General features: G+C 40.5%; 1 protein-coding gene across 1 annotated transcript in view; it reads right to left on the bottom strand.

Annotated features, from left to right (window-relative positions):
• Nucleotides 1-18,607, bottom strand: part of ABCC9 (ATP binding cassette subfamily C member 9) — a 108,749-nt gene extending 90,142 nt beyond the window's left edge. The window contains exons 1-6 of the mRNA XM_050936372.1: nucleotides 18,302-18,607; nucleotides 9,663-9,835; nucleotides 5,712-5,853; nucleotides 3,834-3,955; nucleotides 1,122-1,288; nucleotides 61-303 (exon numbers count right to left, since the gene is read on the bottom strand). Coding sequence (XP_050792329.1) covers nucleotides 61-303; nucleotides 1,122-1,288; nucleotides 3,834-3,955; nucleotides 5,712-5,853; nucleotides 9,663-9,807 — 819 coding nt within the window. The 5' untranslated portion in view covers nucleotides 9,808-9,835; nucleotides 18,302-18,607. The remainder of the gene's footprint in view (nucleotides 1-60; nucleotides 304-1,121; nucleotides 1,289-3,833; nucleotides 3,956-5,711; nucleotides 5,854-9,662; nucleotides 9,836-18,301) is intronic.
• Between the last annotated feature and the right edge of the window lie 304 nt (nucleotides 18,608-18,911).

Below are 18,911 nucleotides of genomic sequence, written 5' to 3'. Positions count from 1 at the left end.
AGTGAAGATACCACTTTAACAGTATAAAGGCTGTACAGTGATATGGATATCATTGCTTACCTTTTGCTCTTCATATGCTTCTTTCAAACAAACATAGTTTGTAAGTGCTCGCATTGCTATTGGCAGCTTCCCAATTGCCTTCAGGTCAATCGGCTTCTTGTGGGCTGATATAATAAGTGTATTCATCCACCAGTAAGTTGCCTTTGAGAGCAAATTGACAAATGGCTGAAGAAATCTCACACCCAGATCCTGCAGGTCTTCGGGTGGCTTTACTTTCTGAGGGTTCATAAAAAATACATACCTCTGCAGAGGAAAAAAACATAATATGTTCAGTAATTATATTCTTTCACCGCAATTTTTAGTTAAAGTAATAATATATTGTGTAAATTCTCGGGCTGTTGATTAATCGCCGTTAACTCACACAATTAACTAAAAAAAATTAATCACGGTTAAAAAAATTAATTACAATTAATGGCAGTTTTAATCGCACTGTTAAACAATAGAATACCAATTGATATTTATTAAATATTTTGGATGTTTATCTACATTTTCATAAATATTGTATTCTGTGTTGTAATTTAAATCAAAGTATATATTGTTTTTGGTTACAAATATTTGCACTATAAAAATGATAAACAAAAGAAATAGTATTTTTCAATTCACCTCATACAAGTTCTGTAGTGCAATCTCTTTGCCAAGCTTACCTTCCCAATGGGCTAAGGACATGTGAAGAAACAAAGAAGAGTAAAAACAATAAATGGGGAAAAGAACAAGGCGCTCATGGGCTTCCCAATACATTTGGCCCCCTAAATCCTAACCAATGTAGCAGAGGAAGGAGAAGAAAACACAAAGTGTTACCCAATGACAATGGGTGAGAGGGCAATTCCTTCCTGACACTAAGGCCCTGATCCAGCAAACATGTTTAATTTTAATCATGTGAGTGAGTGGCCCCATTGACTCCAGTGGAACTACTAATATACTTAAAGTTAAGCATGTTCTCAGCTGGAGTGGAGGCTAAATTTGGCAATCCGGGCACGTGAGAAGGTGTCACGTCTATTTCTATGTTTACTCCAAATACCACTGATGTCTGTCCTGCCAAAGCCTAGTAAAGTGACACATACCCTAACTCGAATGACATTGATCTCCACAGCCATCAGCAGCCCATAGAGAATGACCATAATTCCAGTGATGCAGAAGCGCAGCTGCGAGAGCGGCACACCATCCTCGCAATATCTGACCAGCTTGATGGTTTTTGTGACAAAGGCCATTATCCAGTAAACAAAAAGAGCTGTGAAACAAACAAACCAACCCACATCATTTTAAGAAAGTACTTTTTAACTACACCAGTATTACAAGAGTATCAGATCAATATCCAGATTAAGATTACTCTGAGTGTTGCTTCTATGCAGCTGTAGTTGCCATGTCACAGGGCCCAATCCAGTAGTTCCATGGGTTGTGAACCTCCCTAAAGGGGGGCTAGGCTTGTGAGGCTTTTCAGGATGGAAGATCTTGGAGAGTGAGAGACTTGCCCTGCACTGTCTCATTGAGATATTTTTTTCTTTCTTTGGCCTTGATCTTGCAATTGGATCTGCTTGGGCAGATCTCTGCACCCAGGCACAGCCAACCTGAAGTCCACGGGGCTTCACATGAGCACAAAGGTCCAGCCAAATAGATCTAATTTCAGGTCTGGGACCTTTATTTGTTATTTTCTTTGAGGAAAATAAAAAATACCTAGCCTGACGAATACATAGTGACCCTTTGGGTATGAAAATCACCAGGGTACAAAATTGCAGATGTGCTCTTAGAGGGCATTTTTGAAAATGTGGTCTGTAAAGTTAAAACTATAACCTGCCTCTCAGTCTGTGCGAATAGTCAGCCAGTTCAGACTGTTAAGCAACAGGTAGTGTTGGGTGTACACACCCCTTTTGCAGTCTCCAGCAACCTCTACCCAATTCCTATGTTTCGACACTGTAATAAAAACCTCCTTTGGCTGCAAGTTTCAGAGCCCAGTGTACAGACTCGGGCTTGTGGCACTTACACTACAGCACTAAAATAGCAGGGCTGACATTCCCACTCAGGCTGGAGCTCAGGCTCTTTAATTCACCCACCTCACCAGGTCTCAGAACCTGAGCTCCAGCCCAAATGGGAACAGCTACACTTCTATTTTTAGCCCTGCAGTAGGAGCCCACCTCAGTTGACCTAGGCTCTGAGACTCAGAGCCGTGAGGTTTCTTTCAGTGTCTCCTGACTGGGAAAAACATGGTAAATAGTTGGCAGCCATATTCCTTGAAAGCCACCTGACTTCAATCCTGCTGGAAACAATGGGAGATAGAAGCCATCTTTAGTATGAGAAAACTCACTGTGACCTGCAAAGGATGCAGGGAAATGGTTGTCAGCTTATCTGAGGGCAGTATGTAGCCTGAGACCAACTGAAAGTATTGAGAGATAGTAACCATTTTGAATAAGAGTCAATTTTTTCCCAGAAATCATGAGCTGTGTTAAAAAGCCACATTGTAAAACTCATGATAAAATCACAGGAATTAGCGATTTTCCATTATACTCCAGTCCACCTAGTCAAGTGTCAGGGCCAGCATCAGGGTTTCTGCAGCCCCAAGTGGTGGGGGGGAAAAAAAAAGCCGATTGGCAGCACTTTGGCAGCAGCTGAATATCACCACTCCATTCTTCGGTGGGAATTTGGTGGCGGGGCCTTCACTCCCTCTCTTCCTCTTCAGCGACAGCTCAAAGAGGAAGAGAGGGACTGAGGGAGTTGCTGCCAAATTACTGCCGAAGACCCAGATGGGTCACCCCAATAGTGCATGGAGTACTGCCCCTTTGTATTGGCCGCCCCAAGCACCTGCTTCCTTAGCTGGTGCCTGGAGCCGGCCCTGTCAAGTGTGCAATAATGTATCCCAGAGAGAAAAAAAGTAAGCAGAAAATTTCTCCCTGGCTTTTCATGAGTTTCATAAACCTTCTCAGGGTCAAAAAGTTTATTTTGAAAAATTATGGAACAAACCAGTGGCTTTTTGAAAACCAGCACGTCATAAACAGATGGTTAAGGGTTAATGCCTCTTTTACCTGTAAAGGGTTAAAAAGTTCACCTAGCCTAGCTAACACCTGACCAGAGGGACCAATGGGGGAACAAGATGTTTCAAAAGGAAGGAGGGAAGTTTTTCCTTTGTTTAGAGTTTCAGTTTCAGCCAGAGTGAAAAAGATCAAGGAACCAGCCTCTTATCAGAGTAGTAAGTTTTAGAAAGGAATAAATAGATCTATGTTTATTTCTTTGTAACTTGTCTTATGCAATTAGAGGTAGAATCAAATTGGATATTTGGATATTATTTTTTTTGTGTGTAACTAAATTTGTGCCCAGGGGAACATCCTCTGTGTTTGAAATCTGTTGTCTGTGAGAGTAGCTGGTATGCTAATCTCTCCCAGAGGGTTTTCTTTCACCTTTCTTTTCTTTAATTAAAAGTCTTTTTCTTAATACCTGATTGATTTTGCCTTGTTTTTAGATCCAAGGGGACTGGATCTGGACTCACCAGGGATTGGTGGGAGAAAGGAGGGGGGATGTTTAATTTCTCCTTGTGTTAAGATCCAAGGGATTGGATCTGGACTCACCAGGGAATTGGTGAAGTCCCTCAAGGCTACCCAGGGAGGGGAAGGTTTTGGGGGGACAGGGAGTGATACAGACACTGAAAATTCTGGATGGTGGCAGCAATACCAGATCTAAGCTAGTAATTAAGCTTAGAAGTGTCCATGCAGGTCCCCACATCTGTACCCTAAAATTCAGATTGGGGAAGGAACCTTGACAGAGCAAAAATAAGATAAGCAATTTACCTAGCAGTAACTTTGGAAAGTTAGACGTTTCAATATTATGGTAATAGACAATAGCTGTGGTGGCAGCCAGAAATCCCATCATAGCTGGCAGGAAGAGATGCAGATGGCGAGATTTCATATTTCTGAAAAGAAACCAGAAATACAGTATAAATGCAACTGGATTTGGTGTCTTTTTTCACTTTCATAATTTTATGAATACATATGAATTGAGTGTTCATGATGGATTGAAGTCCTTCATTCACAGCCTGGAGACACTATGGGTGGATGTCATGCAAACTTCCATAACAGCCAGTGATGTTTTTTGAATGTCAATTTTCCAATGAAACTTTTTGTTGAAAAAAACTGAATTAAAAAGATTGGATGAACGTTATCATTTTTGTTCTGATTTTTGTTTGATTGTTTGTTTAGTTTTGGCAGGGGGCTGTACCAGTTATGGACTGTTTTTTTTAAAAAAGTAGAAAAGTTTGAAAAAATGGTATGAAGTTTTGTATTAGTTTTTTACCATCTCCAATAAAAGATCAATCATCATCATCTCCTCTTCTGGGTCAAAACTGCATGGCTTGTGTGATGGGGTCTACCAAATCTCTGGCTAGACAAGAAAGAGTTAAAGAGCAGCTGTGGGTTCAGGTCGCTCCACCTCACGGCCCCTCTGAAGCATGCCAGACTTGGAGATGGAGCCTTAAAAGGGAGAAGCCCCCAGCTCAGAGACCCCCAAGGTGGGGAGGTGGAACGACCACTCATTTTCAGGTTTCAGAGAGAAGCATAGCAGAGAACCAGCTGACTTAGGTGTCTGTGAGCACAGAACAGTAGGATGGCTGGCTGAAGGATTCTGACAGGACAGAAGGGTGGGTGCTGGTCTTTATTTCTGATAATTAAGTGTCCTTTCCTTCATTACATGAGGGAACTGGGACTAGGACCTTGACCCAAAGCAGACCCGTGCTGGGGAAGTAGGGTGACCAGATGTACCGATTTTATAGGGACAGTCCCAATTTTTAAGTCTTTTTTTTATATAGTTTCCTATTACCCGCCACCCCCGTCCCGATTTTTCATATTTGCTGTCTGGTCACCCTACGGGGAAGTGAGCCTCCCAAGGAGAAGGCAGGCTAATGTGGGAAGTAGCACAGGGAAGAAGAAAGTGGTCTGGCAAGACAGATCTTAACTGCTTGCTACAAGGGTCCCTGGGCTGGAACCCATGGCAGGGGAAGGGACTGAGTTCCCCTACAGCCTTATTAAGGAAACTAGTGTGAAGACCCCAGACACAATGGATTGGAAAGACTATTGTGCCTTGACCTGATGCGAGGTTCTAGGACTATTGGTTTAAAACCCTCGTTTACCCTGGAAAGGCTGAGACTAAAGTCACAAAGTGAAGAGGACCACCAGTGGATTGGATGGCTAGTTGGCTGGACTACGAAGAGAATAAACAATGCCATGCTGCACCTAGCCACAAAGCAGTGCATCGGTTGGTGAGTCACTTAGTCAGAGAGGTACAAAGGTTCTAGAATATATATCTCAGATAAATCTAAAAAGTGGATTGTAAAAGGCAGGGGACACAATCGTTGGCGATGCCTAAAAGAGAAGAAAGAGCATTCCTGTATCCCTTCAAAATGCTTTACTACTCTAGTTGAGAGCACAGTGATGACTTCTTAAGAGACAGAATATTCTGTATCCATGTGCAATACATTCAGCTGTGTCAGCATTTTCATGCTATAGTAGCTCAATGGGGGGCAATAAAGTGCTAATAAAACTGTTTCACCTTTTTCCCTTTAAAAACTGGGAAGCTTGTTAAGCAGAGCCCCTTCTCTTTAGGAAACTTCTCTAACAGACTTGCCACACTATTAATGCAACTAGCTAGACTCTGTAGCAGACACAGTCGCTTACGCATCTGAAACTATGCCCTCTGCTATTTCACAGACATGTACGAACAGGAGAGTGAATGTCAGAATCCACCGCAGATTGTGTCCAGGGAAATGCAGCCATGTGTTGTGATGGATCTGGACTTTCGAACTTTGGCTACCCCAGCCTGCAAAATAAAAGAAGAAAACAAGATCACACAGTAAGTCAGTGGTAGAACTCAGGAGTTCTGGCTCCTAGTCCTCATGCCTTGGGGAACAGAGTGGGCAGTACACTGAAGTGCAGTGGGAGGCTGTGATGAAATGCACCCCTGTATTCACACCCTACACACCACTGTAATAATCTTTGTACAGAATATACCTTGTGAGGTATCATCTGAAAACTAATAACTTGCTGGTCAATCATATCATGATGAAATGTACATAGCAACATTACATTTAAAGTTATAAACAGAAGCTGAAATTATGACTGAAATGTGTTTACCAGACAAGTCTCGGGATTGGGTAAATCTGTTTTTTAAAGACTAAGGACAAGCTGATGCCCCTAGCCAGGTGCCATCAAAGTTGATATGTAATCACCTATAAAGTGGCCTCTTTGGCAAGGAAGGGGGCAGGAACAAAGAGAGCTGCATCTTAGCAAACAACAGCATGGAACCTCTTTCACCATCACACTTTTTGTCTCCATCCTCACAGCAGGTATGTACTTTATCTAGGGGTAAACCTTGGGAAAATGCTATTTCAAAGGGTGACTGAACTATAAAAGTGAGGGGCAAAAACACCCAGTTATCTTGGCCTATCCATCTCTCTCTTTTCCACCTAAGAAGACAGAAGAAACAGCCTATGGACTTTGGGAGCATGTGGTAAGAGTTTCATCTTGAACCTAGTTTCTTAAGTTTAGAAAGGGTTTTATCTTTATTTCTCTTGTAACCATTTCTGGTGTTAATGTGTTATACCTGTGCGCATTTAAAATCTATCTCTTTGTCATTAAATAAACCAATTTTATTCTTTAATTAAAAGTAATGCAAGGAACTGTGTGTGTAACTCCTTTTATGGCAGCAAACTGTTGTATACTGATGCACATAGAGGGGCAATGGACCTAATATATCTGGACTGTTCAGGAGAAGGCTGGACAGTGCAGAACACACGTTTCTGGGGGGAAATCCAGGATTGGGAGTGTGTTGGAGTCACTCTGCAGGTAGTAACCAAGGCTGCTGGAAGCCAGGCTGTGGCTGGTGTGTTGCTGATTGGCTGCTGGGATCAGAGTTGCTGGACCAGGGCTGTGGCTATACACAGACACTCAGGTTGTGACCTGCATGCTGTTTGTGAGGAGCCCAAGTTAGGAGCTACAGAAGCAAAGCATTGTGAGGTACCCCACATTGCACAGCAGACATGACACAGTTCCACACTGCTCTGGATTGCACACCAGAATGTCACGAAGACTGAGATGGATTCATAGATTCTAAGGCCAGAAGGACCACTGTGGTCATCTAGTCTTACTTCTTGTTTAACACAGACCATAGAACTTCCCCAAAATAATTCCTAGAGCAGATCTTGTAGAAAAACATCCACTCTTGATTTAAAAATTGTCATTGAGGAGAATCCACCACGACCTTTGGTAAATTGTTGCAATGGTTAATTACCCTCACAGTCAAAAATGTATACTTTATTTCCAGTCTGAATTTGTCTAGCTTCAACTTCCAGCCACTGGATTGTGTTGTATCTTTGTCTGTTGGACTGAAGAGCCCATTATCAAATATTTGATCCCCATGTAGGTACTTATAGACTGTAATCAAGTCACCTCTTAACCTTCTCTTTGTTAAGATTAACAGATTGAGCTCCTTGAGTCTATCCCAATAAGGCATGTTTTCTAATCCTTTAATCATTCTTGTGGCTCTTCTCTTAACCCTCTCCAATTTGTCAACATCCTCCATGAACTGTGGGCACCAGAACTGGACACAGTATTCCAGTACCAGGCACGCCAGTGCCAAATTCAGAAGTAAAATAACCTCTTTATTACTAGAGATTCACCTATTTATGCATTCCAGGATCACATTAGCTTTTTTGGCCACAGCTCATGTTCAGCAGATTATCCACCACGACCCCCCAAATCTTTTCCATTCAGTGAATAGACTGACAAGTCCTGAATGACCATATCATCTTGTTCCTACTAATCAAAGAATGGGAATGGCAGGAAAGGCAAGAGCAAAGGGACAATAAGAAGACATTCAGTAAATTCTCCAAATGCTATAAAATTGTTATCTCCCTCCCTTCACCCTCAAGACCTGGGAAGGACATAATTACCTTAGTCAGACAAAGCTTATTATCCTCATCTCAGGCTGGGGGATCAGCCTCATCCCCCAGCAGAAGAGTCCAAAGACCAGGGGACTAGGACTAGGAGAAAGCTGGGCCATCCTGAAGGCCACTGTGTCTGAATATGAGGCTATCCACATGCCCACCTCAATGAAGTGACAGTGAATGTAATCTGCACACTGTATACACCCGAGTAGGGCATGGAGGTCAGAAATAATTGCTGCAGGTGGTTCATCTGACATTGCACATCTGCTTTATTGCTATTTAGGGTGACAAGATGTCCCGATTTTATAGGGACAGTCCCGATTTTGGGATCTTTTTCTTATATAGGCTCCTATTACCCCTCACCCCCATCCCGATTTTTCACACCTGCTGTCTGGTCACCTTATTGCCATTGCAAATACACTCCTCTCTGCAAATGGAGTGATCAGACCTGGAAAGTCTAGTCTTTGTCTCTCACTTCCTTCCTTTGTAAATTAGAGATACTCATCTATCTAGAAACATTCTTAGGCTTACCTTATTTATGTATGTAAAGTACTTTGAGATCCTCAGATGGAAGATGCTATAAAAGTGTGGAGAATTATTATGGTTAAACAGTGCTGTCTGTTTCACAGCAATATCCACTTTTGATAACTTTGTGCAAGACCCTTTTAAATGAAACTGCTTTTAGAAAGAGAGATTTAAAAAAATGAATGACCTTCAGTCACCCTCTCAGGCCTAAGAAGGAATGAATGAGATGAAAAGAACTGTTGTACTCCCTTTTGTTACTCAGGGTCTCTGGAAGTCTGTGTCATTGCAAAGTCCATTATATATAAAAAACTTGAGCAAGTTTGACGGAAGGTATCGGGAGTTCTGCATTGTTTCTGTAGTGGTGAGGAACATGGAGTTGTGTGTGTTAGAACAAAAGATGAGCAAACAGGTTCTGATTAAATAAGAACTAAATTGAAACTGTGGAACTAAGAGCAGGTCTACATTACGGGATTAAATCAACTTGAGTTACACAACTCCAGCTATGTGACTAATGTAGCTTAGGTTGACTTATTGTGGTGTCAACATCGCGCTGGGTCGATGGGAGAAATTGTTCTAAGGATGAATTTATCATCTCTTATTCGTGTTTCCAAACATTGGCATGAGAATGAATTATCCTTTCTACAGTGCTTCACATAATTATCATACAGACAGACCCAAGATATAAATTTTGGAACAGCTCTAAACTCCATCAAAGTTCAAGGACAGATCTCATATCCTAACTCTTATAATCTAAAAATAGAGACAGTTGCCAAGTTCGAACCTGGAGACAAACTTCTCCAAAGTTTGAAAGAATCTGGATCTGATTTTCTGGTTAGATTCCATCTTTTAAAGGTGGGCCCATGTTGTAAAATTCAGATTGTGTACCGAAAATTCCCATAAATGAAAGAGGATTGACATTAACTCTTCTGGTTCAGGCCCATCTTGGCATTAACCTCTCTTCAACATGCCCCCTCTTGACTGGATCTCCATTCCATCTCTTCCTCATGACACCTAAAGTAATGAAAATATCTAAACTGAATGGATTGCACCAATCCTATAACATAATAAGGCCCCAGTTCTGCAAACAAGTGTGCGTGCTTGACTTGAAACATATGCAGGATAATTTTCAGGATTGGGGGCCTATGGCTGGATTACTCACCAATAAACAAAATTGGAAAGGTGATAAATAACAGGAAGACATGGGGAACCAGGTTAAGGGCATCCACGAAGCAGACATTTTTTAGGACGCCAGCACTGATGTCATAGGCAGAAGCATTGTCATTACCACAAAATGCGACTTTCATTGCTTCCAAACAGCCTGATTATTACAAACTAGAGACAAAACACAAGAGAAACAAAAGAAAGTAAAACATCCAAAATGATCACCAAAGTTTTTTACATTTCTTTTAGCTAAACACAAAATTAAAACAGCATCATTGAGGCTTTTTTAGTTATGAGCAGACTAAATAATTCAAAGAGAATAATTTATTAGACATACATAAACTCTGATCCTGCAAACTCTTATGCATATGCTGAAAGTTAACCTAAAGTGTCCATAAGTGTTTCCATGATCAGGGCTTTATTAAAAGTATCCACTGAATACATACTGCAAATAAATGTTGATCTCCATCACATTCATGAACAACTCACTGCACATATTCAATATTCCAAATGCAAAATGGAGATGGTCAGGAAACCAAAACATGTTTTAAAACCTTGTTTCCATTTTTCATCAAAAATTTCAATGTGCCTAAAGCTAAGGACATGTGTAATTGTTGGTTGGATTAGAGCTATGGAGTCTCAAAAATACCACAGTATGTCTTCTGCAGTCTCCCTTCTTCAGATTTGTTGTTCCATGGCTACAGTGCAAGCCCTCTACCTTAGTACTCATTATCGTTTATAAGAGAATCAAGCAGGATTGAAAGTGAAATGCCTCCTTAGAGATTTCTTTCCCTCCAGCATATGCACACTAATTTGTTACAGTAGGATTATTCATGAATGCTTGGTTGGCGACATTGTTAACTCTTTAAAAATATATTTTTTTAAAAAATTAAAGACATTGGAAGGAATAAACCACAAAGTTCCTGATTCAGCCAAGCATATTTGCTTGCACATAAGTTCTTCACTATTCAACAAAGCACATGCTGAGTTCCCATTCAAGTCAATGGGACATAAATACGTGCTCATGTGTCTTGCTGAATCAGGATAATAAAAAATTACTCGGACTACACAAAATGTAAGAAAAAACAAGGTTAGCTGAGTTTGGTGTCTTAGCAACAGGCCAAATCCCGCTTGCCTTACTCACACACACAGGGCTGTTGACTTCCAATGGCATTATTTGTGCAAATAAGGCAAGTATGATTTGGCTCAAGAATCTCCTTAGAATGAACACAAACATAGCATTTTTAAAAAGAGTACATGCAAGTTTAAAGAGACATTGTGAGCCTCAGTGAGACTCGCATTTCAGTTCATTTAATAAAAGCAAACAAGGAGCTAGAAGGGCTTTCAAAATTTAATTTGAATAGAAATGCCTTCATTAAACAGGTCTTCTGAAAAGTGTTTAATAAATTGAATCATTTTTCAAACACAGTAGCAATGTACTGGTTGAGGAAAACCAGCAATTGAATAACTGCGGGTCACATTAAGACCCAGATCCTGCAAACTCAAATGCATGGGTTTAACTTTGTGCACATGAGTAATCTTTTCAAAATCAATGATACTATTTGCATTGTTAAAGTTAAGCATGTGCCTAAATGTTTGCAAGACCAAAGCCTAAATGCTGATTTACACCCATGTGATCAGTGAGATTTCACTGAAGAATTTGGCACAGCATCTACATTCAACAATGTACTATGACCATTAGAGATTTTCTGCCAACAAGGAATAAAGTGCAAATAATTCTCCAACTGGTTAATAATGAAAACCAAATATAATGTTAAAAATATGTTCTGTTTCAATAATCTACTGAGTTATTAGCAGGATACAAAAGGAATTTTTTAAAAACGTATGGAGGTTGTTTATTTATTTATTTTTAATCCTGACATGTTTCCCTTTAAAAGAAACATAATGGTAATCTGCAGAAAATCTTAAATGCTGTTGCCTAATCTTTATGGAGGGTCAGAAGTTCCATGGGAGTTCTGCTGAGAATTTTCTTCCCTTTCCCACAAGCAATATGACTACATTCTCACACAGCTGAGTAGGCTATCATGCTCTGGTTGTTAGATTGAGATTAGAAGGCAGGCGGATCTGGGTTCTAATGCGTATTCAATCACTAACATTTTGTGGCCAGTGAGATCCAATTAGTCAGCTCTAAAACTGAGTAAAAGGATTGTGACATGAGAAACCATGTCTCAGTGATCAAATGGGGGAGGGGATGTTTGGACTGTTCCTTCACTGGGAGAGAGATGGATCGTTGGGACCAGAAGTTTCTGTAAGAGAGTGAAATGTTAATTGTGTGAAGTGAGTGCCCTCAGCTAGCCTGTTCTATCCACCAGTAGTCTGTATAGTCTCATATCTGATCTCTGACAGTGGCTAATCTTGGATGTTTCCAAAAAATATTCAAAACAATCGTAATATACATATGTCACACTTCAGGGCAACTGCATCCATATTTCTCCCTTGTGCTCCACCAAGGGCCCCCAATCTAGCCTCCAGGCTCCTCAGCCATCACCTCTCTTGGGTAGAGACCTGTGTCTCTCTCCCTCCTGACTGGAGTTTTCCAGGCTGCACAGGCCCTTGTGTTATTCCAGCAAGCCAGACTGTCTACGCAGGGCACCATCTGCACTTTGCTTTCTCTTTGAAGGCTTACGCACAGCATAATTGCAGAGGTCGCAAGTCACCACACAGCTCTAAGCAAGTACATTTATTCCTAAGGTGGAAGCACTATAGAGAAATCATATAAAACACCATACGCATGCTAAAAGCTTATCAGATGTCACCCATCAGTCTCATGGACCTTAGTAGGCCAAAGTCATTCCAACCCTCTCCAGTAAGTATTGCCCCCCGTCACCATCCTTGGACAGACCGTCCTGTCCATTTCCTGGATCAGAAAGCAGGCTCTGTGTAATCTCAGTGTAAACTCAGGCTATTTATCCAAAAGGCCTTTCTTTGTCTGTTGGTCTCTGGAGAATCCAGTCTGAACTAGTATATGCGAGCCTCTCCAAGCAGCGTTATTTCTCTGGAGGTGTTACAACCTGAGCAAATTTGCCCCATTGTTCTTAGTTCTTGAAGGAGCTGTGGCCCCCCAGCCCCATGGAATTACATACAAACCCTGGCTCACAATGATACATACATTTAGAATAGTGAGATCTCCCAAAAATAATGCAGGAAATTGCATAGCTGTCTCAGCCTAATTTTGCAACTCTATTATAGCAAACTACAGCCATCTAATACCTTCCTTGGCGTTGTTGCTGCAAACCACAGCCACTTGGCTATCTGTGTGAGAGCAAAGATAGAACTCAGATTCTCCTGCTCCAAAAACACAGACACATAAAGCCTGAGACTTTCTGTTATTGTCTAGGGCCTGTGTCACTCAGCTGAGCAGTTCAGGCTCCACCCAGGAAATGGCAATAGCATAAACAGATGTTAGTAGAGCTAGTCAAAATATTTACTGAAAAATTTGAAAGATTTTTTTTTGTTTCCATTATATTTTGGAGTTTTTCAAGGAATATGTTTAATTTTTTTTTTAATGTTCAATTTTTTCATTTTTTTTGGAAATTGAGAAAAATGTAAAAAAGCCACTTTCTCACACTTCCCTCCCCTTTGAAAAAAGGGGAATTTTTAACAAGTCAGATCAGTGGGCATTTTCCCACCTTCTCTCACTTTTTTGCTTTTTGTTCCTTTTTTCAGTGAAAAAGTGTTGGGGTTTTTTTTTAAGAAAAAGAACAAGAAGTGTTCTGTTACCCATTGAAATGAAACAACTTTTTGAAAAATATTTTTGTTGAAAACAATAATGTTTTTGACCAAAACAAAAATGTTCCAGAAAAAAATTCTCTTTGGTCAAAAAAGGCATTTTCTATTTGAAAAGAAGTTTTGACAGCAAATTTGCAACCAGCTGTAGCACTACCGAATGCACATCACTCTTTTATAAACTCTATATTTGTGGGGTCATGAAAGAAAAAGGCCATGCTGAGAGGGAATTAATCTTATAGGAAATTTCAAGAGTACTCACTTGCAAAAGTTTGTTCAAACAATTGATTCACAGTGTGAACTATATAGACGAGTTTACTGTTCCAAATAAGGAAGTGAAACTTCTCTTAGGAAGTGGCAGAGAAAATCTGCAGTTACAGATTGGGTATTATAGGTACTAAAAAGGCTGAATAATAAAAAAGGAACTGTAACATTTGAGTTTGATGTTCTCAGTCCAGTTCTCAAGTGTTTATTTCACAAAACCCACTGTTTGGCATAAATTAGCACACTTTGTGACTTCAAAGACACATGGTTGTGGTGTTCAAATGATCACACAGCGTATACTATTTAAATCTTCCCCAGTTGTCTTCCACGTTTCCAGAGTTTCAGCCTGGTGGGGGTTTTAACTGCTTCTATTCAGGTTATTTTCTTAATTTGTTTTACTCCTGGTAACATGTGGTGTTCAGTCCTGCATTTTCTTTTAAATATAGGCTGTAACAAATCTGTCCTTTTAGGCCTATAGTAAACTGTTTTATTTAACTTTTGTTCCTGTGATGCGGTGTCCACCTAACACAAGGTCTGAACAGGCAAAATAGGCCAATTAACAGAATAAGCTGCACCTGGAAGAGAGCCAGGGATTGATAAGGGACTGAGGAAGTCCAGCTGGGGGAGGCTTTTAAAGAGAGAAAGTTGGTGATAGGAGGAGGGCTGCATGTAGGAGCTCTGCAGTACTCCCTAGAGTGGAGGGGAGCTGGTTAGGTAGAAGGAGGAGTTCTATGGGGAGAGTAGGCCCTGGGATCCTGCCTTGGACTAGACTCTAGCAAGAAGATGAGAGGGAGCGGAGGAAGCTCCAGTGGTAAACCCAGAGGTAGGCCAAGAGCCCGAGAAGTGAGGTAGGACAGAGCCCAAGAAAACAGCAACAGAATCAGAGCTTGAGCAGACTGGTTGCTGGGCACAGGTTTCCTGGGATGGAACCTGTACTAATGGGTGTGCCTGGGTTCTCCTACCAGCCAGTCGGAAAGTGGCACTGGCTTGGAAGTAGATCAGAAGGCTGCCTGGGACTGCAGATAGACAGTTTTTCTAGTGAGACTGATATCCCAGAAGGAGAGGATTGTAGTCACCTGATTGGAGGGCAGAATCACAAAGAGACAGCCCCTTGAGCCCAGAGAGAGACCATGGGGTGAGCGACCAAAAAAGAGGGTGCCTGACTGGGCGAGAGCTAATGCCGAGATGTAGCCACAAAGTGGTGGCTGAGTCCATGACAGGTCTTCACAAAAATCTAGAGCTGGCCAAAAATTTTCAAGTGAAATTATTTCCATTGAAAATTAGCCTTTATCAAGCCCTGAAACTGCTCTACATACATGGTGTGCCCTGGGATCCAAAGGAATCAAAGAGCAAAAAGGTGGATTAAAGTTACCTTTGCCCCAGTTCCATCAACTGTGTCAAGCAGAGTTAGAATATAGCTGAAGATACAGATCTAAAACTGAATTCAAAGTTGACTGAAGATGCAAACAAAATATTAACTGAAGTGCAATGTCATTAATTTAGCAAGCCCATATTAAAGGGAGATAGCTATAGAAACACAACAGAAGTAGACATGTGTGACTCTTTGAAGAGCTAGGTAGAGAGGTAAAGCTGGTTAAAAATTTTCCATCAAAACATTTTTGATGGAAAGGGGCTTTTCAGTTACATGGAATTGAACTCTTGCGGGGTATGGGGGAATCAGATTTTCATTAAAAAAAATGAATGCCCCCAAATGGAAAACATTTAGGATTTTGGCAACTGGAAACTGCAATTAGTGGGTGGCATAGGGGGGAGGGCTGTTTTTGAGTTTGTTTTTTTTTATTTTGTTTTCATTGAATTTTTTTGCAGGAATATCATTTCCTGCCATAGACTGTGTGCTTGAAGTGATGAAGACAAAAGGGATGAACATAAACGCTTGCTTGTCATTTCGTCTGAAAAGTTTATGTATGATTTTTTTCTTCAAGCAGCATTAACTGCTGCCCTGTACTTCCGCTAACCCTTTTGGCTCCTGAGAAAGCCATGCAGGGTGAGGGACCCAGCCATCAGGAGGGCTCTCTGTAGCGTTACAGAGTCCAGGCCTCAACAATCCCCATTATTTGAGATGTCAAGCCCACTGACTCCTCAGTAATATCCTCCCTTTCAACTGAGGGGAACATTCCATGGAAACTCTGAGTCTCCTTATTGAGTTTTCTGGACTCCATATCTCCACACTATGTTTTACCAGAGGAGACCTCTCAGCATGTTTCCTTATTGCTCATGTTTCTGACTGCAAGCTAAATCAGACCAATAATCTTTGAAACTTGGTTCCGTTTTATGTCCCTATCTTAGTCAAGTACTCAGACTTAAGCAAACAACTGTTAGCTGACCAGGTGGGCAATACTTCAAAAGACAAAAGGAAATAAGGCTGGAGAGAGGGGTGGGGGCTGGCAGGATGAAAAGGGTGGACCCAAGCCGGTTTCAGGGACGATATGCTTTCAGCTCTCCTTTTATTCATTCTGAAAATCTGACGCCTTGTTGGTTTACTTTGATGAAAATTATCTGGAAGGCAGAGAGATCCTGCAATGCCTAAAAATAAACCTGCAGCCACTAAACATTTGAAATTTTGTTGTAAAACTCCCACTAGCTAGCAAGATGGGCCTCTCTGGTTTTGGACGGAGGTACAAAGCTTGATAGTATTGTAGTTAACAGCAATTGCTACAAATGTGGTTCAAGATTAAATAGTTGCCATGGATGAGAAGAAGGCTGAGGGGGAAGAAAAGCCTATTCATTACAGAGACATGATAATGTAAACATGTCACTCTTATCCTAAACTTTGTAACGTACCAAGAAACTTGGTGACTCTGAAAAGAGGCTCCATTTAAGGATCATCAGATGGTGATTCTCAAGGAATGAGCCAGACATTGAGATACCTTTTTTATAAAGGATTGTGAAGATGACAATGAGGAAATGGTGGATAATATTTAAGACCCCACACATCAAACCAAGATGAGTGCCAAAGCCCTGGGAATTCTAACTGGGCAGCACTTTACTTTATACAATGTTTATGAAATCTAAAACTTTTTCAAAGTATGGAGAAACTTGTTTTAAAGTGGCACTTAAATGTTGAATATAGTTCTCCATAGACATAGGTCTTATTTTAACTGGGTTATGATTCTGTTCTCTATGAACTGCAAGGCATTTGTGACTATTAAGAAAAGAGAGTAAAATGTGGGCCTAAAGCACTCCTTGTTCCTTGGAGCACGAATCCTTTGAACTTCTATGTCAAAAGTTATTTTTCCTTTGATCTTTAACCAAATAACCAATATGTCTTTACCCCAGAATCAAAATATATCCATGTATTTATTGCTTTTTCAGGGTTTTTTTAACCTCTGTTTTCTTCCTTGTCTTGCATGTGATGTACATTTTCTGTTTTTTATTATATATACAGGATGGATAGATTAAACAGGCAGATATTTACAAAAGTACTCAATGGTTGACTCTGCTAACCAGCGGATTCATTATAAAAGGCCATATCTTTGCTTGTCATTATAGCATTTCTCAATATTAAGGTGATGGAGAAGCAGAAGAAAAGTCTACAGTGATCTCTAACAAAGAAGGGCAAATCCTGAAATCAACCCAGTTTCATGGGTGTAACTGTCAGCCTGATCCTGAGTTTTACCATTGATTTCAGCGTGCACAGGATCAATGTGTAGAGAGCAGAGTATTTCCCAGAATTCTTTTCCTTTTCTAACGTAAATTTTTTTTTGTTTGAATTTTTTTTCGCCCTAATGCTGCCTGACTCTGCATAACATAGTCTGAGCTATTCAGAACTTAGATTATCTGTTATCAGTCTGGTGAGACTGGAAGTAAAGTTCTTACAGTTTGAGATGTGTTTGTTTTATCAAAAATGATCCTATATATTATATTTTTCTTATTATTATTTCAACCAGGAGCAAATAATTTAAAGATATTTGCTAGCCTGATAACCACTGTTCAGATGATGTTGGGCCCTGAGGTGATAAATTAATTATTCTAGCTACTCTACTGTTTTCAAAGCACTTAGCAATATATACAAAGAGCCTGATTCAAAGTCAATGGAAGATTTTCATTGACTTTAAGGGGGTTTTGATCAGACCGCAAATGCACAGAAAATACATTTTTGAACACATTAATGAATGTTCAGGAAAATATAGGATTAGAGCTGAAGCCGAGCTAAACATAAAACTGACACTGAAAAGCAATTCACATAAATATTTACAGCTGTCTGTCAGATACAATTCTCCTGCTTGCTTCTTTTTTTGGAAACTTCTGAATACAGCAATTTGTGCAGTTTCAAATGGTAGCATGCTACACCGGCTGCTGTGAAACAAGCTGGGATTTAGACTTCAGACATTAGGACGGGACAATTGTAAAATCAATTTAAAAAAAGAAACATAACCCTATGAACAACAGTGAAAGCATCAGCAGTTGGGAATATTAAAGTCTGAGCATATTGGTTTGAAAAGGAAAAGTTAAACAGATTTGAACTGTAATCCCCAGGAAAATGCAAAGAGAAGTCTTGTCCCACAGACCTAAGGGGAAAGAGAAGGTTAGTGAGAGATAACAGTGGGGAGTCTTGTTGCATGCCCCGTTTCTTTGCTGAATGTTAGATCAAACTCTGTAGCTTACCTTTACATATATATACACAAAATATCAAACCCAGTTTTCCCTTGGTTGTGCTATGTGATCAATATCATTCCGATGGCAGGATTCTCCTCCACTTTGTGAAGCAGCTCCAAACCCTGGAATGGATTATTTTTAGGCTGGTGATGGGAAGATCAGCTGCTGCCTCCTATCGAGTTTCCAAAGTGAACAAACTTTCCTTGTCTTTCTCACACACTCAAGAGGGCAGGAAACTGGGAAGAGACAAGCAAGCAAAAGGCACCAATTTTTAGACTCCTGAAGCTCCAATCCCAGGGCCCCCAGGATTCCTCGAGATTGCATTTATTTTCATTTTCCTGGGCTGAAGTGCTATGATACAAAGGGGTTGCATCATTCTGCACAGATGATCATCAGGTGATTATTCTAGAATAATCAATATGCCCCAAGATGGTCAAAATTCAAAAGGGCGTGTGTGATGCAGCTTTGTAAAACAGTATTAGTAAAAAACATAGCTCTACGTTTGAGACTGCAATTTTGCACATCATCATGAGGATATGGGAAAAACTGGATCTACTTGGATCCAGAGCTTTTGGCTTAGAGCTCCCAAATTCTATTGTTAAAATACAGAATAAGTCTA

The sequence above is a fragment of the Gopherus flavomarginatus genome, chromosome 1 (genome assembly GCF_025201925.1).
Source record: "Gopherus flavomarginatus isolate rGopFla2 chromosome 1, rGopFla2.mat.asm, whole genome shotgun sequence".
NCBI lineage: Eukaryota > Metazoa > Chordata > Testudines > Testudinidae > Gopherus > Gopherus flavomarginatus.
This window is presented reverse-complemented; position numbering and strand designations above follow the sequence as displayed.